The 23357-nt window shown below is 41.2% G+C and overlaps 1 protein-coding gene across 8 annotated transcripts in view; it reads right to left on the bottom strand.

Annotated features, from left to right (window-relative positions):
- Positions 1–23357, bottom strand: part of Pan3 (poly(A) specific ribonuclease subunit PAN3) — a 120978-nt gene that overhangs the window by 54763 nt on the left and 42858 nt on the right. For 7 of the 8 annotated variants that reach the window (XR_015047027.1, XM_085837448.1, XM_085837447.1 and 4 more), the window contains one exon: positions 5352–5499. Coding sequence is in view for 6 of the 8 variants with exons in the window: in XM_085837448.1 (XP_085693574.1) it covers positions 5352–5499 (148 nt within the window). In the remaining 2 variants the exon portion in view is untranslated. Of the gene's footprint in view, positions 1–5351; positions 5500–23357 lie in introns of those variants that run through there. The other variant, XM_085837453.1, reaches the window with a different exon arrangement.

Raw genomic sequence — 23357 nt, 5'->3', positions numbered from 1 at the left:
GGTCAGGACTCTTCACTGCATGTTTATGCAGAGGAGGAACAAGAAAGGGCGAACGACAAGGCCCTTTCCATGTGCCCTGTCCTCTAAGACAACTATATGCACATCTAAAAGACAAAAGACAAGCTAAGATTCAAATGATAACTGAGCAGAAAGAGCTACAACCATCCAGATGACTCCTGCAGAGTGAGGCCTGCCCCTTAACTACACAAGCAACCACAGCAGCAACTGTACTCTGTAGGCTTTCTCCACCGGTGTCTACAACAATAAGCTGAAAAGTGACAAGAAATGATGGTGCCTGGAGCTGTAAACCTATTTGATTAGAAGCAGGGAGAGGACGAACTTCTCTCTCTCCACACTCACATTCACCTAAGGCTCACAATGATCTAGGCTTTTGTTAACATACGTTCTCTCTGCCTCTCAGTTCAGTCACGAGCACAGTTCACTAATGCAGCAGGCTCTTGCCGACAGAACTCCCTTAATGTCCACCTATAAAACAAAGGTAAACTAGGTAGGATGTTTATTTCCACACAAGTATGGCAAGGAAGATCACAGGACATTCAAATCCCTCTCTAGTCTAATAGAAGAATCACCATCCTGTTTTTGTTATTTCTCTTCATAGTTTTATTTCTATAACTTGATTTCTACACCTTAAATGTCACTGAACAATACCATTTCAGATTTTAAACTGTCTTCATACAGAAACAAAGTAGTATATGGAAAGCCAAAGGACTATTTGGTAGAACTGTCCAGGTTTCAAATGTGTCAAGTCATATTCATTATCAACAATACAATCATATCTAAGAACTACAGGAGTTTGCTATCAATGTAGGTCACTGAATCTACCAAGTACCATTGAAGGGAACCTACCCCTTCCCATCCAGCCCCTCCCTTCAGCTCAGGAACAAGACAGCCAACAGAATGGAATGCACACTGGAAAACCACAACTGGACCTCTCAAGTCTAACAGGCAAATTAAGCAGGGCCCTCCCCAGCCAGTAGCATCTTAACTACTAGTAGCTAGTTAAGCCTTACCTGACATGACTCCAAGCCAGCTGCAGCAGCCACATCCCCCTCTGCGCCAAAAACGTCTTGCCTCTCAGTTTCCTGAAAATCCCAAGTAGGACAGGAATACAACCAGATAGCATCCCCAACCTGGGTATGGTCTAGAGTTTCACTGCCAGCAACCTTCCCCAGGAGACCAGTCTGTGTCTGCACCTGCACTCATGCAGCAGCCGCTTTGGGGACCAACTCAACATTAGAGGACAACAAAATGCTCCTCTGCTCAAAAACTCTTGACCGCCCTGATCTTAACAGTAAAATAACTGTTAACGTTTTACATTTGTTTTTAATTAAATAAAGTAATTCTCAAACTAGAGAACCTTAAAAGATTTGAAAGGTTATGCTGAACATACCTGAAAAACAAGGTGGTTACAAAAAGGACACATGCAACTTTAAAATAATACTTAACAAATACTTCAAAGCTGCTAATAGGAATGATCAGTACCTCACCACACAGACTTCTAGTTCTGATGCTCTGAAACTTTCTTGAGATTCGTTTGACTTACTCAACTATATAAATTAAACATTAATTCTTAAAAGTTCTTCAAAAATACTTACTGAATTATTAAAATTCTCTGTATTCAAGAAATGTACACCAGCTAAGAAATTATTTCCCAATAAAAAAAATTGGGGTTTTTTGAGTAAGCTTTCTTAAGCATTGCAAATACTTAAATTTGTGGTAGATTATAAATAAATAAATAACAGTACTTTATTAAAAATTATAGTACTTTAATCAAGAATGATCTCTATTAATAGAAATATAAAAACAATTCAGAGAAAACAATTCAGATGAAAATTTCAAAATAAATTTGTGGTAGAATTACTTAAGAATTTCATAGAATCAATTTTAGGATGGTCTTGAAAGATAATTACAAGGAAACGTGTTTGAATTTCTCTCCTGCCCACCATGATTATGTTTAGAACTCATCAATCTATGACTTTGCAATGTCACACTCTTAATGGACACAAGACAATTAAGGTCGGAGCCTCTGAACCTTCATGCTCTAACTCGGGAATTCTGAACCATCAGATGCCCGCTGTTGGTCGTTTCCAGCTGAACATAGCTGGATATCCGCATATGAATACAGCAGATACAGCAGGCAGACATAGCAGTGGGTTTCATTTTACTCACAGCATTATCTCATCCTTACAATTTATAGAAGGTATTTTTTTTAACCTATACATTTTGTCAATTTAATTATTTTTCCTGATTTACCCTCCATCTTACCTTTTAAAGAACAGCTCAGTTTTATGGATATACACATACATGAACTAATGTAAAGAAAGGAATTAAAACTGTGTGGAAAAGCCTGTAAAAGCATCTGACAAAGGCTAAAGAACTAGGAGCAGGTGATGAGTGACAGCCCACGACAGCACAGTTCAACACAACCAAGCATTTCTGTTTCCATTCCTCCCGCTGACATGTGAGCTGAGCTGCCTCGGTGAACCACCAATCAGTCCACAGCCTCTAAGCAATGCAGGCAGAGATTTCACAACTCGTCAAAAATGGCTGCTGTAGACAAGCCCTACGGAAACTGTTTCCATCTACTTAGATGCCTGGATCAGGTTGCAAAAGAAGCCAAATGTTCTACAATTTAGATGAATTAAGTCTCCCCTCTTCCTTGTCTCTGACAGAAAGCACAGACCTAATAGGCTATACAACTTTATTTTTTTAGCACGGAAGGGATCATCTGACCCAAACCATTCAAAATCATTAAGGTTTGTTTGTAATGTCCACATTTAAAATGTTGTCAGCATTAGTGAGCAAGAATGATGAAGCAGTTCATGTCCCCACCTCTTCCCCTTCACTTCTCCTACACCAGAGTGACAACAGCAGTATCAACAGTCCCACTCATCTGGCATCACTACCTCTAAGGCCGTGCAATGAACAACTGGCGCTTTCTCAGAACACGGATTCCTATTTCCCTTCAGTTCATGAGAATCAGGGCAGAGTAAGTACACGGCTTAGTGACAGAACCCTTGCCTCGTACAGATGAGGCCTTGGGTTTGAGCCCCACTCATGTAAAAACAAGCAAACAAAAAACCTAAAATAAAATTGGTAATAATGAGTATCATTAATAATGCTTACCACAGAAATTATTCTTTTTCTTATATTAAGCATAAAATTTGACATACGATATACTGACTGCTCAATCCAAAAGCCTGAAGGAATGGATGTTTGAAAATGTTCAAGTCACTCTTTTTCTTATTTATACATTAATAGCCATCTTTTTAGACTCAAGAATTCTTTCATTAAGCAGAGCAAGGTGTTCAGTCCCTAAGTCACGTGTGCACATGCCACGCACCACATGAGGATGAAGAACGCTACCCAGAAATGTATGCTGCTTCTATGACTCTCATCACGTTTAAACATGCTGTGGTTATATCAATTTGTTAACAGCCAATTAAAGCATGCTAATTCTTAGCTTACTAAGTCTATTATAAAATCAAAACAGCATTAGGAAAAAGTGTGACTTTTCAAAGTCAGCAAGTAATTTTCATGCTTAAAATAAATTATTTTCGTGGCACAAAAGCATTAAACTATCATTTCATAAACTTGGCACCTTCAAAACTTCCTAAAAATCAGTTCAGGAAAACCTTTGCTAATAGAACACTCTCTAGACCAGCTATATAAAAGTATTCTTATTAGACTGTGCTTGGAAAGTCAATTCTGAAAAAGGTGTTAACTAATGATTCCTAATTTTTGGAAGGCTATCAACCTCTGATAATAAAACCTGTGTCCAGAGGAAAATGCCTACTTACAGATAAAACCTATGAATAACCACAGGGGTTCTGAAAGCCCAGGCTAGTCCTCAGTCCGTAAGTGTAAACCACAGCCCAGGGCACTTTAAGTTGCAGCTCATGCTCAGAAGTCCAATGTGCACACAACAACCAAGACATCACATGTGTGGACTATAACCTAATCAACACTTTCCCCAGCCTAGAAATGTATTTGTGGAGAAAAACAAAATAGAATTGAAGGGTTTTTTAAATGATGCTCTGAAGGAAAAGCACCTCAGCTTTTCTTTTCTCATCTGAAGAATGAAGTTGTTAACAAGGTGACAGGAGGAGGAAAAGTATTAATAAATGTGCTTTCTCATCCCAGAACTTTTCCAAGTATCTAGCTTAGCCAACGATCATCCAAACAAGCACTCCTAACACAATGGCTGCTGAAGTCCAAGAGTTTATGTGTTCTGATACCAAACAGCCCCAGAGAAAATGGTTATGTCATTAACAGGAAGAAGACTGACTATTCTAACATAGGTATGCAGGACAGTAAGTTACAATTAACTCACCCTAGAGGTTCTGGTCTAACCTTTTGTAACTAATTGCAACTAGATGTGATCTACAAAGTTTGTGCTTGACAACTGCTAACTGGGTTATTAAGGAAAAAACAAACCATAATGCTTTAAATAAGTGTGAGATTTTGCAGGGGGCTGTGGACTGGCCACTGCCACACCGGTGCTACTCAGCATGGAGCCTTGAAAACAGCGCCTGCAGGCTACTAGAAAGCTTCAACACCACAAAGGGGCTGGGGACCTTTTCTAAGCCAAATGCTTTTAAATTTTAAATTCCTTGTAATATTCTCACCTCCTCATTTAAAAAGGCCTTTGCAGGGAGCATGGCACTGCAACCCGTAGCCCTGGTACATGTAAAGCCTGGATTCCTTACAAGGGCAACCCTCAAGTAGTCTCATCAATGATGTGCATACAATATTGATTTCTGATACAAGGATTTAACTAAGAAAATGTTTTATGACTGGCTCATTTCTGTTGATTCTTTATCAAAACATAATGGTTAATTTATGAAGCTCCGCAGAAGCACAGAAACCTCTGTAAGAATTTCTAGATGGATGCCTGACTGATACATAGATTGTGCTTTTGCAAGGGCTGTGACCCCACCTCACGGGGAGGTTTATATGCACGTTTGCATCTCCAGGCATTAGTGTGACACCTCGTTCCAGGGCAGAGAATGTTTGCTGACTCAACTACGAAGACCCACAAGAGAAGCCATGGGAAGGAACCAAATGGAAGGAGTGGTGGCAAGGAAATGGACAAGTGTAGAGAGAGCAAGAAAGGAGGGGGGCAGGGCTAGTAACACAAGCTTGTCATTCCAGCTCTGAGTTACTCGGCTCAGAGACTAAGGCATATGCTCTTTGTTGCAAAGTGAGTCATTCAAGTATACAATTTCAGTTCTAATAAAATTAAAAAACAAAAACAAACAAACAAACAAAAACCCCACAATGCTTACAGATCTGATACCTGAAACTCACTAGAAAGTTACTCAACTTACCTGGTGCTAATCCAGCAGTAGCAGGACTTCCCATGGATGGGTGAGAGAAAACTTGAGAGAAGGCAGACATATTTGACTGGGACACGTTACTCAGCCTGGAGGTTGATCCTCCTTTAGGTATAAATTCGCTTGCAGTAGGATTTGGTGTCTATTTGAAAATCAAATATAGGAAGTTAACACACTTTCGGCCCCCAACAGACATTTGACCCTACTAGGTATTACTCTTCAGTAGTTTACTCACTAAAAACTTACTCGGAGAGTTTAAGCCTTTCACTTTCAATACTTGAGTATAATTAACTTTCTTAGTGGAAATCTGATAATCATATCTGAGGTGAAAATGTTTCTGTGAAGAATTTAAACCTCCATAAAGCGTAAAATGTGCATGCATCATTTCTAAATCATCCTTATACATTTTTGAGAACTGGAGGTTGAGCCTACTTCAAAACTGAGCAACAACTTTCAAACGTCTATCCTTGAACCACTTCCCAGGATAAGAAAGATAGAGGCACCTTCTTTCTAAACTAATCACCTCCTTTATTGTAACAACAAACATTTCCCCAATGTGATATTATGCAAAGTCAAGGAAACACCTAAGGCAAACGTAAGAAGCAAGGACAAGAAAAACAAAATGTAAACTGTAGTGGCCCTGCTGTGTAGCATCACAGTGACTCCCCAGCACTTAGCACAGGGATTCCATGGGCAATGCTTTTACAGTGGCACTCCCATATAACTGCTTACTTATTCACTTTTGGCTTTAAAGACTACTAAAAATTATTACACTATGTTTTTAAGTTCATGTTTCTGTCCACTTGGAATTCTCACAAGATAGAAAATAAAAAGATGAGCTAATTATTTATAAAGCCTACCACAACTTTCTTATTAGATATGAATGATCTAAGAGTTCAGAAAGGGAATAAGCCTTAAATAAAAACTAAATCAATTAAAAACTTTAAAATAATGTTACTGGTAACTAAACTTAACCTAACTTAACTGGAGCTAACCTTAAGTTCTCTTACTGTGAATATCCTGGAAGTACAGTGAGGTGCTTCACATGCCACGTCTAAGACTTGAAATTCTGAAAGGAATAGCCACACCTAGTCCAAAATGTTTTCCAAAGAAAATTCCCTTTTTAATCATGTAAAGACATTAAGGAAAGAAAAATCTCCAAATACTGAAGTTTCCAAAAAATAGTGGCATATTCATGAAGTGGATGGACCAAACTTCTAGAACAGAAAGCAAGCCAATGAGAGTTGGTGGTACAGTGGCTCCAAGTCACAGGAGGCAAGTGACAAACCAGGAGGCACCAAGCATGGCAGCCCCTGTCTGCACCAGTCAACCCCAAATCTATTTTAAAAGAGGAGGGGTAAAAGAAAAGCTACCTGACATCTTATGTAAGAGTCCAAAATGCACCAGACATAGTGATGCACGCCTTTAATTCCAACACTCAGGAGGCAGAGGCAGGTAAATCTTGAGTTTGAGGCCAGCCTGCTCTACAGAGAGAATTACAGGACAGTCAAGGCTATACAAAGAAACCCCCGGTCTTGAAAAACCAAAAGTGGGAGGAAAAAAGTACAAAATGCCTAGGGAAAATGGCAACTTCAAGATTACAAGTTTATTAGAGAGACAATAAAACTAGATAGGGAAAATCATATACTTAGTATATTCCTAAAAAATAAAAAATTACCTTCTCCATTATGCTGTAATTATACTGACTGAAATAGACTACCAGATTTCCAATTTGAGTTTCTCCAATTTAAATCCATTTTTACTTCTTTCTAAAGCCCGTATTTTCTGTGTATGTTGGGAGAAGAAGCTGTTTGTGTTTGTACTTCTTATGAGAGTAAATGCTTCCATGTGGGGTTAGAAGTAAATATCTGCTGTTTGACTCTACCAGTCACACCTTAGTTTTAAAATGGCTTCTCGCTGGACCTAGGATTTACTGACTAAATGGGCTGGCCAGTAAGCCTCAGGAATCCTACCATTCATTCTATAAGCCTTGCAACTGGGATTACAAAAGCCTGTCATTACCCCTGGCGATTATGTGGGAGCTGGGGATCCAAACTTAGGTACTCATATTTAATAGCAAGCTCTTCACCAACAAAGCCATTCCCCAGCCCCATTTTTAAGGGTCCCTATAAAAAACAAAAGAGAAGGTTCACTGTTCTTACAACAATCAATCATCTATAAAAGGGCCCCAAACTCGTTACAGTAGAAGTTATTAAAATTAATGTATCTTAAAGTTAACACACTAAACTGAAACCACCAACCACCGAAACAAAAGCCCACCCAGTGTAAACAGGTGAAAAGGTCCTAAACCTTCATTTTTCCTGTTCCTCCTCTTAAGTAGGTGACTTGTGAGTTTGTTTAACTGTGAGAACTTGAGCTTAGAAATAAATAAGCTCAAAAGAATATAGGAATAAGCACATCTACTGACAAATCATGTTAGACAGGACAGAAAAGTATCGCGTCCTCTTTCCCTAACTTAAACTATTCTCATGGCAAAGCTCAGGAAGTCAGTCAATAGGATAAAAGGACACATTCAGGATAGTGGAGATGTGGCACCTACACACAAGAGAACTGCATAGCTTTAGTAAGGGAAAAATCAGGAAATCTGAAAGTAAATGGATGGAATTTCAAAGAATTATACTGACTGAGGTAATCCCAAATCAGAAAAGCAAAAGCCCCAAATTCTTGCTCATGTGTGGGTTCTAACATGGGATCTGTAGACATCAGTGTTCAACTTGGAAGCCAGGAAACTAGGAGGGGCCACTGGGAGTATGAGGAGAGTAGAAAGATTTTTAAAAGAGGAGGGATGGGCTGGTGAGATGGCTCAGTGGTTAAGAGCGCTGACTGCTTTTCCGAAGGTCCCGAGTTCAAATCCCACAACCACATGGTGGCTCACAACCAACAGTAATGAAATCTGATGCCCTCTTCTGGAGTATCTGAGGACAGCTACAGTGTACTTACATATAATAAATAAATAAATCTTTTTAAAAAAAAGGAGGAGGGATGATGATAGAATATGGGTGATACAAAATGTAAAGAAAAACGGGAGGAAGGTGTGGGGAAAAGGATGAGAAGACAGAGGAGATGTGAAGGTGAGGAAGCAATAACTAATACTAAATAGACTGGAAAACTGGATGTGGAAACTTTATTTTATAGGCTTTCAGGTGCTCGCGCTCTCTCCCTCTCTCTCTCACACACACACACACACACACACACACACACACACACACGAGTTTATAACTAACTAGTCATCCTACTCAAGGGACAGTGTTCCTCCTCGCACAAACCACAGGCTACCAAATAGACTCAATGCCAGGTTTGAAATTTTGCCCCTCAAATTGTTGCTCAGAGTTCCCCAGAACAATACAGGCTATTCCCACTGCCCTTGGCCTCCCACCAGAACCTGATAGTTAAGCCCCTATTACTGAAGACAGCACACATTTTGGTCACAGGACAGAAAAATCAAGCTAGTACTGACCTAGAAGGTAGTCTGTGGGCTGCTGGAAGAAACATCCTCAGTTTTACCCTCACAGGATCCTGCATGTTACAGTAACAGCGAGCAATAGCATGGATGCTGTGGAATAATGGCTTTCTGATCGGCTACGTGGTCCACTCCCCAGGAGAAAAGCCATGGCAGGTACTGCAGATCTGGTCAAGGACTATGGCTATGGGGCTTATAGTCCCCAGAGGTGAACTTTATTATCATAATGCAGTATCAAACTGGTCTCTAAATGACTATCTCTAGCTGCAGATTAGTGATGCTCTCAGCCCTCAGAGAAACATGTCTGTGTAGTGGGTGTAATGTGATTAACACATAAACTCAGAACTGGACAAAGTGCGGCAAAAAAGTGACATTGGAGCGCTCAGCCGGTCAAGAGAAGGGGATGGAGAAGACTGGGAAGAAATAGTGCCTTCTGGACAACACAGAACCAACTCAAGACTCACTCAGGACCTCAGAGTAGCTGTGGTGACCTATCCAAGACCAAAGAGCAAGCCATTCAGCATTCCAACAGAAAGGGGTTCCCATGCGCCCTCCTCTGGCTGAGGACCTATACTCAGCTGATGGCTGCTGGAAGAGGAAGAGTCTGTTTTCCTTTAGGAATGTGCTTCAATGAGTTGCCCAACACCCATTTGTATATGGGCAGCAAAAAACTGGACTCAGTGGATTACTTTTTTTTAAAAAAGGACATTGAGATGTAACTGAAATCGGGAGAGGCTCAGAAAGTTGAAAAGATGGATTCGAGGGTTATATCCATGATGAAATCATCATAGAATAAATTTTATAATAGCATTTTAAAAAAGATTTACTACTTAAGTCTATGTAGAATATGAAGTTTCTTATTTTACATATTAGGAGCAAATCCATAAGCAAAAACATCTAAACCTTTTTGTATTAAAGTAAATTACAGCTAGATGGTGGTGGCTCACACCTTTAATCCCAGCATTTGGGAGGCAGTGGCAGGTGGAGTGGATCTCTGAGTTAGAGCCACCCTGATCTACAGTAAGTTCTAGGACAGCTGGGGTTACACAGAAACATTGTCTCAATACATACATACTTATATACATACATACATACAGGGCAGGCATGGGGAGGGGAGATAATTACAGAGTTCATTTCTCGGTAGATGTGATGGCACATACACTATTAGCTTGAAGCCAACTGCTCTACAGAGCTAGTTCCAGGTCAGGCATGGGTACACAGTGAGACCCTGTGTAACACACTAAATATAATTCTACACTGAGGGCTCATCAAATAATTTAGTGTCTGTCATTCAGTTATCGTTCACTTCATCTTGTTAAATCCCTGTGTGTGTGTGTAAAAAAAAGGAATATGCCCCACAGATCTACATTTGTCGTTTTGTTCTTAACTCTGTGAGAGTAGGTGGGGGATGTGACATCAGGGTGAGTGTCAGCAGAGGCCAGAGCATCAGATCCTGGAGCCAGAATTACAGGTAGCTGTGGGCTGCCCTACATGGGTACTGGGACTTGTACCCTAGCACTTTAAGTGCTCTTAACCACTGAAGCATCTCTCCAACCCTGCCCTACCCCCCAATTTTTTTTTTTCCTGTTCATTTCTGCTCCGAGTTCATTTTCATTGAGTGTGCCTTACCATTTTGTTCCTAGTTTTTAAGGCTGAAGCTATAATCACTTATTGTAAAAAAAAAAAAAAAAAAAAAAAAAAAAAACCAAAAACCACTTTCCTATCATTTCCTATCATTATTACCAACTTAGTGGCATCCTATATCTTTTGATGTATGTTTATTCGGTTTGAAACATTGTCCAATTTCTTTTTATTTCTTCTTTTTATTTCTTCTTTGACCCCTAATTAATTAAAAGTATGTCACCGATTTCTAATTCCACTATGGTCAAATCATATTTTATGATTTGAGTTCTTTTACATTTATTGAGATTTGCAGAATAATCCAGAATTGGTCTTTATCTTGGTCTTGAGATACACACACACACATTCATACATGTACTTCGACTGTTGCCAGGCAGAATATTCTATAAATGCTAATTAGGTCAACTTGGTTTTTAAGAGTTGTTTAAAGCTCTAATCTCCCACTGCCTTCTTATGAAACGAGCAAACAGCCTCAGCCTCCCTACCTGTTACCTGTTTCTCTTTGCAGTTCTATCAGGCTTTGTCATCTGTTAGTAACTAAATCAACAATAGAGAATGACCTGTCCATCCTCCTAACAGCTAGCTAAACAGTACTCTGTACCTCTTGTGTATCATTTTATTTGGTGTTATTTTATGCTCCAAAGTCTAACTTGTACCACATAATGTGTAAATGTCCTAGCTATCTTTTGAGCAGGATAGTGGATCTTCTAATATATATCTAATGTAGATTTCTTTTTGTCTATGTTGAATATGTGTGATTTATTCGTAAGCACCTGGGGCAGGGCGTACAGGGTGGACACATCCACGTGCAGCCCAGAATAGATGTATGGACTCTTCCTCTACTGCTCTGAAATGAAATAAAATGCTCTCACTGAGTGGGCGTGGTGGCCATTAGAAATAGGGTTGGGTTTAAAGCCATTACCTGATTTTCTGGTTCCATCTGAGCAGCCCCCCTCCCTGACCCTGAGTATTTTTTCATTTATCTCTTGATGAATTAAGCTAAAACTATGTTCTGCTGTTGTAATAATTCTCTCAGGGTTTGAAATATGTTTAGATTTTCAGAAACTGTCTTACGTTTGCTGAGGCCACCATAACCAAACACTGGACACTACAAACAGAAATCCATTTTCTAAGTCTCACAAGCTAGACATCCAAGATCAAGGTGGTACCTACCACCAGAGGTTTTTCCTGAGGCTCTCTCTTGTAGACAGCTGCTTTCTCATTTAATCTCCCCAGATCTGTACTCCGTACATCAGAACCCTGGTCTCCATCCCTTTATTAGAAAACTAACAACTACTCTGGCTTAGGGTTTCACCCTGTGACCTCATTTAGCCTTAGTAATTCCCAAAAGGCCTCATTCTCCACTTATAGTCATGTGAAGAGTTAGGCATCAACATATATAAATGGAGGATAGAGGGGCATAATTCAGTTCATAACACTTATCATCCAACTCAACTAATATCTCAAGATATAACGAAAGGAAAGTATCATTTCCATTTCTCCCTTCAGACTTTACTATTGTCATTTTTAACAGTTATAAATCCTACATATTTTATGATTATTTTGAACAGCCAATTCTCTTTCAAAAAGAAATGAGCCATTTTTCTTATAATTTATTCATATTATTTTTGCATCAGTTGTAGTTATTTAGATTCTGTAGAGAAGAGAATCCATGGGAATTTACTTCTAAAATACTTACTTTAGTATTAAAATATCTGGTGGTATTGTTTTTGTTTACTTGTTTGTCTTTTACCCCCAGGAAAGGGAGTAGGTCTGGCTATGCAGCCCAGGCAGGCATTCTACTCACAATCCTACTAACTCTATATTGGGGCTACAGGTCTTGACTCTTTGGCTTTTAGGAGTCTGAAAACTTGCACATCATTTGTCTTTGCAGACCAGGGCCTTGCACATCCTAGACAGAGCTCTACCACCGACACCACTTGATATTTTGCTTCTTGAGAATTTTTAATCTGAAATGATGGGTCACAAGAGAGACTGCCTTTACCAAAGCAACATCTTACATGGCCATAGCACATCTCCAAAATCATAGGGATTAGGCCTAATGTAATCATTTTAAACTAAACTACAAATCTAACTTGAGTTTCACCGAGTTCTAAAAGTGTTCATTTGATTACATTTTCATATTTTTCCAAAATGCAGAATTTTAATATGGCATGTTTTCTGCTTCCTGTATATTAAAGCAATCTGAGCTACGTGTGGTCGCATATACCTTTAATCCCAACACTCAGGAGGCAGGAAGAATTAATTCTCTCTCCAAGTTTGAGGTCAGCCTGGTCTATATAGTGAGTTCCAGAACAGTAACAAAGATGCATAATAAGGAGACCCTTTTTCAAATCAAATGAGAAAAAAAGCTGATGCTGCACTGACAGCTTGCATTATTTCCAGTTAGAAAGATGCTACTTGAACACAAAGCTGTGTCTTCCCCCAGCACTGTTAGCCTGGTGCTGCTTAGTGCCCTCTGTTTATTGTATTTTGGATTCTGATTCTGGGCTAACTTCATCTATAGGTTTAAACTTTTTATCAGCTTCAGAAAATGCTTGCCCATTAATTCTCAAAGTGATTTTTTCTTTACAACTCCATCTCTCTTCAGGAATAACAATCAATTATATTAAAGCAGCTAACAGTGCCTCATACCTTTTTTTTTAATATATGGTCTTGTCTTTAAGCCCATTCTTCTACAAACTCTAACCACCCATCATTCCTATCCAATCTCTGTACCTTTTATTGACTTGTTGAGTTTCACATCATGCTCCCCATTTCCACTCATCTCCCCGTTCTCTCATATCAACTTTTCCCTTCCAACTTATTACAAAATAAAACACTCACAAACAAACAATAAAAAAACAACAACAAAGCATAGAAAACATCTCATTATGGAAGCTATAGTGTATCACAGTGTGTCCCACAGTATATCCCTCTGTCCATACATCTTCTCTTGCAAATGTTCGTTGTAATGAGTCATTGGTCTGGTTCGAAATCTCTGGTTTCTATGCCATCATCAATACTGGATCCTATAGGAAGTCCTGGTTATTCTATTACTGTCCTGTGTCATGAAGATCCTGCAGCTTTGGAGTAGCCAATCTCAACAGTTTGCAAATGATTTAGATTTGGGAGTGGGCCAATTAATTCAGAGCCCTGGAGCTGGGCCTGGGTGGTAGTTGAGCTGGTCAACCTGACAGCTCTCCCCACAACCAGGGTAGGCTCTCTACCACTGCTCTCTCTGGTTTAGGTCACCAATGCCTTCATGACAGTGACAGGAGACAGAGTCACCTCTCCTGTTCTCATGCCCTCAAGGCCAGCTCACTGGCACTCACGCCTCCAGAGCCAGCTCCACTGTGTTGCCAAGTCAAAGTGCGGGGCAGGGGGCTGGTGAGATGACTCAGTGGGTAAGAGCACCCGACTGCTCTTCCAAAGGTCCAGAGTTCAAATCCCAGCAACCACATGGTGGCTCACAACCATCCGTAACGAGATCTGGCTCCCTCTTCTGGAGTGTCTGAAGACAGCTACAGTGAACTTACATATAATAAATAAATAAATCTTTAAAAAAAAAAAAAGTGCGGGGCATATTCTTCCAAATGCTGCAGCCTGCAAGGAGCTGTGCCTTCTCTCCTGCTCTCACACCTTTGGGACTGGCTCACCCATGCCTTTACCATCATGGCCAGCTCCACTGTGTTGCCCAGGCCAGGTGCAGGGCCAGTTCTCCCCAGTGCTACAGGCAGTAGAGGGGGCAAGGACAGTGTTCCTGTTCTCATGGCCCCAGGGCCAGTTCCCACTTCCACACCCATGTCACCTCATGCTAGCCCAGGGGCAGGGCTAGTTCTACCATGCTGCCCAGATGAGGTACAGGGCCCACTCTTCTGAGTGCCGAAACCAGCAAAGAAGAGGTCACCCAGTCTCATAAACTCAGAGTCATCCCCCCCCCCCCCGACTGACACAGGTGGTGAGGGAGGGGCATACACACACACACACACACACACACACACACACACAGCCAGCTCTCCTGAACTCTTACCCTATGGGCTGGCTCACCTGCACCCCCTCAACCAGAGTCAACCCTACTGTGTTGTACTTGGTTGTGCACGCTCATCCAAGTGCCACAGCTGCAAAGGGGCAGGGTCAGCTCTACCAAATGCCTCAGATGGGGCATCTGGCAATAAGGATTATGGCACAGATGACAGTGTGTAGCACCAAAAGTTAAGTGGGCTGATGCATTTCTAACCAGCATGGATAGCAGAAGTAAAACAAGATTAAAGTTTAAAAACCATAGGCAATGAATGATAAACTGCTATGTTTTAAAGTGGCTTGCTCCTGCTTACAAAGGGGATCGAGAGTGTATATACAGGCAGGTATATGACAAGTATAAGGGCTCATCACTAAAATATTAGCAAAAATGCTGACTCTGGGTTGTGAGACGGCTGAACACATTTTTTTTAATTTCTCTTTTGTACTTCTCTCACATCCAAATATTTTCAAAGGCATACATACTTTAGAAAGTTGTAAACAGTAGTTTAAGATTATAAATCACAAAGCCACTCATACCACTCTATTTTATTTGCATGTCTTTGCTAAACAGTGGTATTGCACTAGCAATCCAAATACAATCAGAACACTTTAAATGAGACCAGCAGCTCACTGTGCATACAAGAAAGAACTTCGCATCGAGGACCACCGTTCTTCTTCGAAGCCTCTGTGGTTACTCACATCAATGTGCTCCCAATCCTTCTGACAGTCACAAAGCATGCCTCCTAGCTCACTGTCAGAGGGAGTCTCAGAAGTATGCCATCCAGAAAGCCAGTACCCCAAGTATTCAAGAGAAGATTGTCCCATGCAGGTACAACTTCTTCTCCAGAAACTCTATGCACATCCTACTCACAAAGACTAACAGTTAACCCTATCTGTCCCAGTCCACACAAAAAAGCAGACTTATTTAGAAGCACTTTTTCCTAACCAAGAATTCAGCTAGATTTAATCCACAAAATACATTATGACTTTCAATTCTTTTCACAATGACATTTTGTCATAGGTTAACAAAATATATAAAGCTCTACATTTCAGAACTCACAGGCCAAATATGTACTTGGCTAATACACATTCATAAGGGTCGGGTCATTCAACAGTACATGAGCCATTCTGGGCACTGTGGCTGGCACTGCAGGCACAGCCATAGATACTATGCTTCAAAGCTCACAGGGCAGAACTCCACAGAGAACATATTCCAAATGGAAGTCTGTTTCCAAGAGCCCAGAACATCCGTGACTCTTAACACAAGTACCTACACAACACTACCTACAATTTGCCTGTGATATAAATAATTGAGTATAGTAAAGTTCTAGGGGGAAAGCAGGTGTCTAATGCTACAACCTCAGACTATAGCATGATTTGACTACGAAAGGACAAGCAAATTAAACCAAGTTAGACATAAGGGTAGGCCACATAGTATCGATGTCTAAAAAGGAGGCCCAAAGGCAGGGAAGCCTGAGGGGCATGGTCTTCCAACAGGCTTTGGTAGTAAGCTACAACATGGACAAAAGACCTCAACTTCTCTTCCTAATAATAAACAGATCGGCAAAGATGAGAGGAGCAAGGTCAGATAAACAGGAAGGTACTTAAGAAGAGCAGGAAACAAGGTAAGAAACCATCGGTAACAGTAAAAATGAAGATAACTGAGAAGGACACAGAGAGTTCTCGGTGGAAGAAGGACATGACAAAGACAGCAGAGTCTACAGGAAACCACAAGGGAGACCACTGACAGGTATTTATAACCAAGCTAGGTGTGCACGCAACGAATTCTGACTGTGTACAACCGTGGAGAGAGAGAGAGAGCAGCAGTGTGTCTTGAGGGAGAATGTGCTGATCCTCAGTTCCATGTTCTGGGCCATACGGATGAACAGTTTCTATAAACAGCCAATCATATACTAAGGAAGACTGACTACAGACAACTGAAGGAAGGATTTGGAAATCAAATGTGACTAGAGCAGGCCAAGTACTGAAGGTGGGCCATCTGCAAAAGGGCTCTCTGAGAAGGCGAGAGAATCAAGTGGGGCAGGGAGAAAACAGTACACAGGAAACCAAGTCATGTGCTACATGCAAGGCTGCAATTACAGTAAGCACCGTTATTTCTCCCTGCCCTACTCGTTGCTCTTTGCTGTTGTCACCCTACATAAGAGTAATCAGCAGTGACCAGTGCCACACTCAGTCACCACACCACTTTACTAGCCTTCTCCTGAAATTACACCAGTAACATTCTACTTCCCTTAATATGCCCTTCACTCGCTTTGTATTTGAAAACCCTTGTCTTGTCTTTTCTTTTTTTTTTTTAAAGATTTATTTGTTTATTTTATTTATGTGAGTACACTGTAGCTGTCTTCAGACACATCAGAAGAGGGCATCAGATCTTATTACAGATGGTTGTGAGCCACCATGTGGTTGCTGAGAATTGAACTCAGGATCTCTGGAAGAGCAGTCAGTGCTCTTAATCGCTGAGCCATCTCTCCAGAAAACTTAGCTTTGTGTGTGTGTGTGTGTGTGTGTGTGTGCGCGCGCGCGAGAGAGAGAGAGAGAGAGAGAGAGCGAGAGAGAGCGAGAGAGAGAGAGCGAGAGAGAGCGAGAGAGAGAGAGAGAGAGAGAGGGGGGGGGGTTTCTCTGTGTAGCCCTGGGAGAGGGAGGGGGAGGGGAGGGGGAGGGGAGAGGGAGGGGGAGAGGGAGGGGGAGGGGGAGGGGGAGGGGGAGGGGGAGGGGGAGGGGGAGGGAGAGGGAGAGGGAGAGGGAGAGGGAGAGGGAGAGGGAGAGGGAGAGAGGGAGAGGGAGAGGGAGAGGGAGAGGGAGAGGGAGAGGGAGGAGAGGGAGGAGAGGGAGGAGAGGGAGGAGAGGGAGGAGAGGGAGAGGGAGAGGGAGAGGGAGAGGGAGAGAGAGAGAGAGAGAGAGAGAGATTGATTTTCTCTGTGTAGGCCTGGCTGTCCTGGAACTCACTCTGTAGATCAGACTGGCCTTGAACTCAGAAATCCGCCTGCCTCTGCTTCCCAAGTGCTGGGATTAAAGGCGTGGCCAACCACTGCCTGGTATCTTTTCTTTTTGACCTGGCCCCTAACCCTTCTTCCACTTCTGACTCATCTCATCTTTCTTCCTCCTAGCTGTAGACTGAGAGAGAGATGCATGTTGCAGATAACGAAGCCAGAAGTGCAGTCATCTAAGTAACAAGCCCTTTGCAACCAGACGCCCAGACGCCCAGACCCCAGTCATGGAGCTACACAATTTTGTATTTGCCCTTCTGGGTTTCAGCCTTGTGTTGGTCCAGTTTTTCCTGGCTGTGCTCCTATTTATTATAGTAGATATTCTATGTCATTGTATGTTGGAAATATATAATTTGTTTTCTTTTTTTTTTTTTAATGATAGTTAAGAGATCATTGTGTCAGAAGAGACTTTGGGCTTTTGAACAGTGTTGAAATTGTCAAACACTCCAAGGGCATCTAAAATTAGACCAAATCCATCTGCATCATGATATGGCCATGCCTATGGAGAATACGGAGAAGAAAGAATGTAGCCAATCGAATAAGAAATGTTCCCCTAGAGCAGTGGTTCTCAACCTTCCCAATGATACAGTTCCTCATGTTGTGGTGACCTTCCTCCAAAAATTTACTTTGCTGCTATTTTCTGACTGTAACTTTGTAACTTTGCTACTGTTAAGAATTGTAAATATCTGACTGATATGCACAGGGTCTAAGGCTGCCCCTATAAAAGGGTCCTTCTGTTAAAGACCCCCAAAGAGGTTGAAACCTACAGGTTGCCAGCTGATGCACTCCAGGCTCATGTACTCCGACACTTAGCTAGCTGGCTGGTGGTACTGTTTAGGGGTGGGGGTGATAGCACCTTTAGAAACTGGAGCCTTTGATAAAGGAACGATGTCACTAAGGGCATGCTTTGAAATTTTATAGCCTCACTACATTTCCTGTTCTCTGCTTCCCATGTATGTAGATGAAAATGTTATGTACTTGCTAACTAACATGCCCTCCTCACCACTAATGTGCTCTACCCCTCTAGAACCAAAAGCCAAAATGAACCCTTTCTTTACTAAATTACTTTTGGGCGTAGTATTTATCACTGCAACAAAAAGGTAACTAATACAAATGCCATTAACTTCTAACTAGTAGATAGCCTTATCAAAATTATTTAAGTAAGTGGTGAAAGTGCAAACTTCAGCTCAGGGATGAATGAAAGGCATGAAAGTAGCTCACACAAGTAGGAACTAGGCCTCCAAGTCTGCTGCACAGTTGCCCAGACATATGAGCCCTTTCCTTATGTAGTATTCTTTCTTGCTGGTTACCAAGATAATAGAAGATAAACATGGCATGTTTATAAGTTAGAAGGAAGAAATCTTTCTACAGGAAGAAGTTCTTGAAAAGCCAAATCAAAGATTTGCGAACAGCAGTAAAGGCAGATTCCAAGGCACCCAGTACCAGGGGAGAACACAAACCGCAGCACCAAAGGGTCTGGGTAAGAGTCTCCCGGTCCACTGGCCATTACTTACCAGGGAACAGCAGGCTGGGTAGAATCAGGGAAGGGAATGGGGAGGTGGAGACAGTGCTAAGGGGATGGAGGCAGAGAGCAGTGCACTCACTTCAAGGGACTGCAGTCACACTGCAGTTCTCTAACTCTCCAAGGAACTCTAACCTAATATAAGCAAAGCCTTACACTTACTAATTCCAGTCTATTCCATCAAAATCTACAATATTCCCATCCCTGGGCCCTAGAGACCTGAAGTAGCACTCTAACCTACTGAGTAATTGAAGAACTAAGCATATCTAAGGAGCTTCCAAAACTTCTGAGTTTCTAAAAGAAGCACCAGTTAGAGAAAGCTAGCATTCACAGAAGGATCTGTGATCCATGAGACTAACGTGAGCCTTCTTATGAAGTACGTCTCAAGAGGGTGAAGTTACATCAAAGGAGATACTGACAAGTAGACAAGGAAATCAAATGGATCCTCTTACAAACCTGCCAAGGTCCAGCCTCAGTGTGAGAAGGGTCCTGAGAGAGGCAGGGATGGGAGTGGTGCTGATTCAGTAATGACTCAGGGTCAGTAGCAGATGCAAGCTGTCAGTTCAGGTGCTCTCTGTTCCCTGAGGAGTCTCATCATTTTCCTTCTTTTCCTTTCTGACCAGAGAGCCCAAACCCAGTCTTTTATTTTTTTAAATTACATCATCAAGGCTTTGCTCATTATTCATAATATTTAAAATTCTTACATTTACATAAATTCTGAGTCTCAGATCAATAGTCCCAACCCTCACTCCCTTAGAGCAGCAACTAAACACAAAGCAAAAGCACATTTCCTCATAGGTTCCTTCGCGGCTAGCTGGGCACAGCTCTTGCGCTTTCTTGGTACAGCAGACAGCAGTCTTTTAGTAACTATTTTCATGGAAAATCGAAAGATGATATACTACTAAAATTAAAATGATTCCTTACAAAGTTTTAAAATTTATGTTAACACAGTGAGCTCTCTAGTCTCTCCAGGCATTATCAACTCCAACTCTTCCAAGTAGCCAGAAGAACAAAGTACTGACTTTTTTATGCTTATCAACTTTTAATTCTCTAATCTTTGCTTCCTATCCTAGCAATTCCAATGGCCTCGTGTACTCTCCTTCTAGTACCATTTGTTTCTAAATTATACATCATAAAACTGTCATTCACTCGTAGTTTATAGATTACTATTTTTTTCTATCCATGCCTTTTCTTCTTGAGGCCACTTTAATTCTGTCCTTGATGTCCCCAAGTTCACCCTGGCTAATTAATGCAGCAGTCATTGGACCAGAGGGTACATTATCTCCTCACGATTCCAAATTCAAGGCCAAGTCTGGCAATGCACTGTTTCTACAAAGGACCATGTAGGCTTCTATGGCCTCTGTGGTTATTGTCAAGATCCTTTCCCATGGCCCTAAAGGCCAAGCGGAAGGCCTGTGCCTCATCCTCCACAGCCTCGTGACCACCACCATTCCTCACTCCTGAGAACCACATCTGTTTCATTGATTATGGCAACGGGGGAAGTATATTCCCCAGAAAGAGAGATTGAAAGTAAAGTAGTAAAGACAGCAGATCAGCTTCAGGGCAACAGCATCCATCCATCAGCACATGTGGGGACCGTGACGATCAACAGCCTGGTAATGCTCCAGGGGCAGGAACTGTGTCACACCTCCCCTATGCAGCCATGCTGGACCCAGCACAAACCCAACAGTCTTCATGCATTTCATCATTTTACAAGATAAGCTACTATCACAGTAATGCGAAAAACTTATGGTTCATAAGTATTTTAAAACTTCTGAGGCAGCATGAATATGCCTTTAACACATCAGTACTTTTAGGCAAATTCTAATCTCTAATACCACAAGCATTTTGTAGAGCTTTACATCACTCAATCCTGTCATTCAAGTAGGCATCAGATTCTTACAAGATGAAACATGGTCACCAAGCACACATCCATACATGCAAACAACTGTACACATAAAATAATTCTTATAAAAACTAAAATAAAGCAAACAGGTATGAAGAATGATACCAATGTCAACTTCTGGCTCCAAAAGCACACACACAGGTGTATGTACCCATGCATGCATGACACACACACACATATACACCTATATATACATATGGCTTTAGAATAATTAGTACAAAATTACACATAACTGCTCAGTAAAAGAAAATCAAAGTGATGTTTACAATAATGACCACAATAATTTGAGGAAAAAAAAAAGTATAGTTTCAAATAGTGCACAATCCAGTGGAAAAGGGCAGATTAAAGAAAATCATCCAAAAATAGAAAAACTTTCAACTAAGAACTACTAGAGAACAGTGAAATATGTCCTATTTCCTCCAGACTTAACAGTGCTCCCTGGGAAGGCCACACCATCTCCTGAGAGAAAAGAAACACTTTCAGGCTCCACTTACAGAAGTACAGAGACTCAGTAACATGTTTCAGTGCCTGTGTTTTATGAACCACCTTCCTCCCAAAAAAACCAAGAGCCCATCCAAGTCAAACACAATGTATGTAGACAGAAAGGATGGCCCAGAAAAGGAAGCCAGCAACAGATCTTAAAAACACCCAATCAGATATTCAGACACAGGCTGGAGAGATGGCTCCAGATTAGCACTGGTTCAGACACTTAAGTGAAAGGTATAAATAGGTGAGAATTTTGTTTTAAAACTTTTTTGTGGCCAGACGTGGTGGTGCATGCCTTTAATCCCAGCACTCCGGAGGCAGAGGCCAGCCTGGTCTACAAAGTGAGTTCCAGGACAGCCAGGGCTATACAGAGAAACCCTGTCTCGAAAAAAAAAAAAAAAATAGGTGAGAATCATGAAAACCAAAAGCAGGAGAGGTACCACAAGCAAACTATCAAAAAGCAGGGATAAAAACAGACTATGATAAGGAAAAAAAATCTCAAGATTTAGATCTTGGTTAATTACAACTGGGTTTTTTTCCTAAAGCAGTTTTCCATTTGTCAAATGGGTTATATTTAATACAACAGTAACATATACTGCCTGATTTTTCATCCTTCAGTTACTCAGCAGGAAAACCTCAGCAGTTCTCATCCCCTAAGAAGTGGTACTGCGTGCACAGTATAGAAGGCGAACATTTAGTTTTGCCAGGCGTACTTGTGCAGAGCTTTAATCCTAGAAGCTGTGCTGTGTGGCCATCTCCTCAATACACAACCCATGCTGTGTACTGATCTCAAAGCTCAACAGGTCCAGGGTTGGGACAGCAAAAAAAAATTACAGAACACAAATGTCTGGTTAAAGAATGGATAAGAAGGTGGGCTTGGTGGCACTGGCCTTTCATCACAACACTTGGGAAGTAAAGACAGGTGACTTCCTCTAAGTTCAGCAAGTTTTAAATTCCCACACAAGAACTTCAGGATGGAAACGAGAAGAAAAAGCTTTACGCTGAAGCAACAGGAACTTGAGGACAAACCAAGTACAGTGAACAAGAAACATAGGCAGAAAAGAAAAGAGAAACACAAAATCTTAACTGTTGTGAACTTCGGTATTCTGAGGTTGATTGTATCGTTTACCTCCTGAATATTTATTTGTTGGGGGAAAAAAGATCTCAGTATAAGATCTAATTGAAAGCTCCTCCCTAGCTTGAAGCGTGACCAGTTTCTCTAGAGCAATGGTTAGTGCTTCTCAACCTTTCTACTGCTGCTGCCCTTCAATGCAGTTCCTTACGCTGTGCTGACCCCCAACCATAAAATTACTTTGTAGCTGCTTTATAACTATAATTTTGCTGCTGTTATGAATCCTAAAGTAAACATTTAATATGCAGATGGCAACCCCTGTGAAAAGGCCACTCAACCCCAAGGTTGAGAACTGCTGCGTTAGAGCCTTTTCTCAAACAGACAAAAACCTGATAAACCTGAACACGTGAATAAAAGAAAACATCATCTTCAAAGCAGGAGAAGTGTTCATGATCCTTGGTGAGAGGGGTTTGAATTCTGTTCTCAACTGGTTGATGATGGGAGGCGGGGAGGAAGAAGAGGAGACTTACAACAGAAAGTAATGATGATGAAGACGCTGAGGATACTGTGAGTATAAAGAGATGAAGTGAAGACAATCAGTCTTCTTGAGGAAAGATTCAGCACACAGGCTTTAAAGAAAGATGAGAAAATCTAAGTAAAGCTTTTAAGGGTAGGGCAGAATAAGAAATGAACAAGAAAATGGAACCACTGACAAAGTCCTCTCATGGAAATCTTTTTAGGAGAGGATCTGGGCTAGCAGGAAGAATTAAATACACTTAATTTAAAAGAAAGACAAAGAAAAAGGAAAAGGAGAAGGAGGAGGAGGAGGAGGAGGAGGAGGAGGAGGAGGAGGAGGAGGAG

The sequence above is a fragment of the Mus caroli genome, unplaced genomic scaffold (genome assembly GCF_978045245.1).
Source record: "Mus caroli unplaced genomic scaffold, Mus_caroli_1 scaffold_4, whole genome shotgun sequence".
NCBI classification, from domain to species: Eukaryota; Metazoa; Chordata; class Mammalia; order Rodentia; family Muridae; genus Mus; species Mus caroli.
Note: the sequence above shows the minus strand (reverse complement) of the source record. Positions and strands in the feature narration are given on the sequence as shown.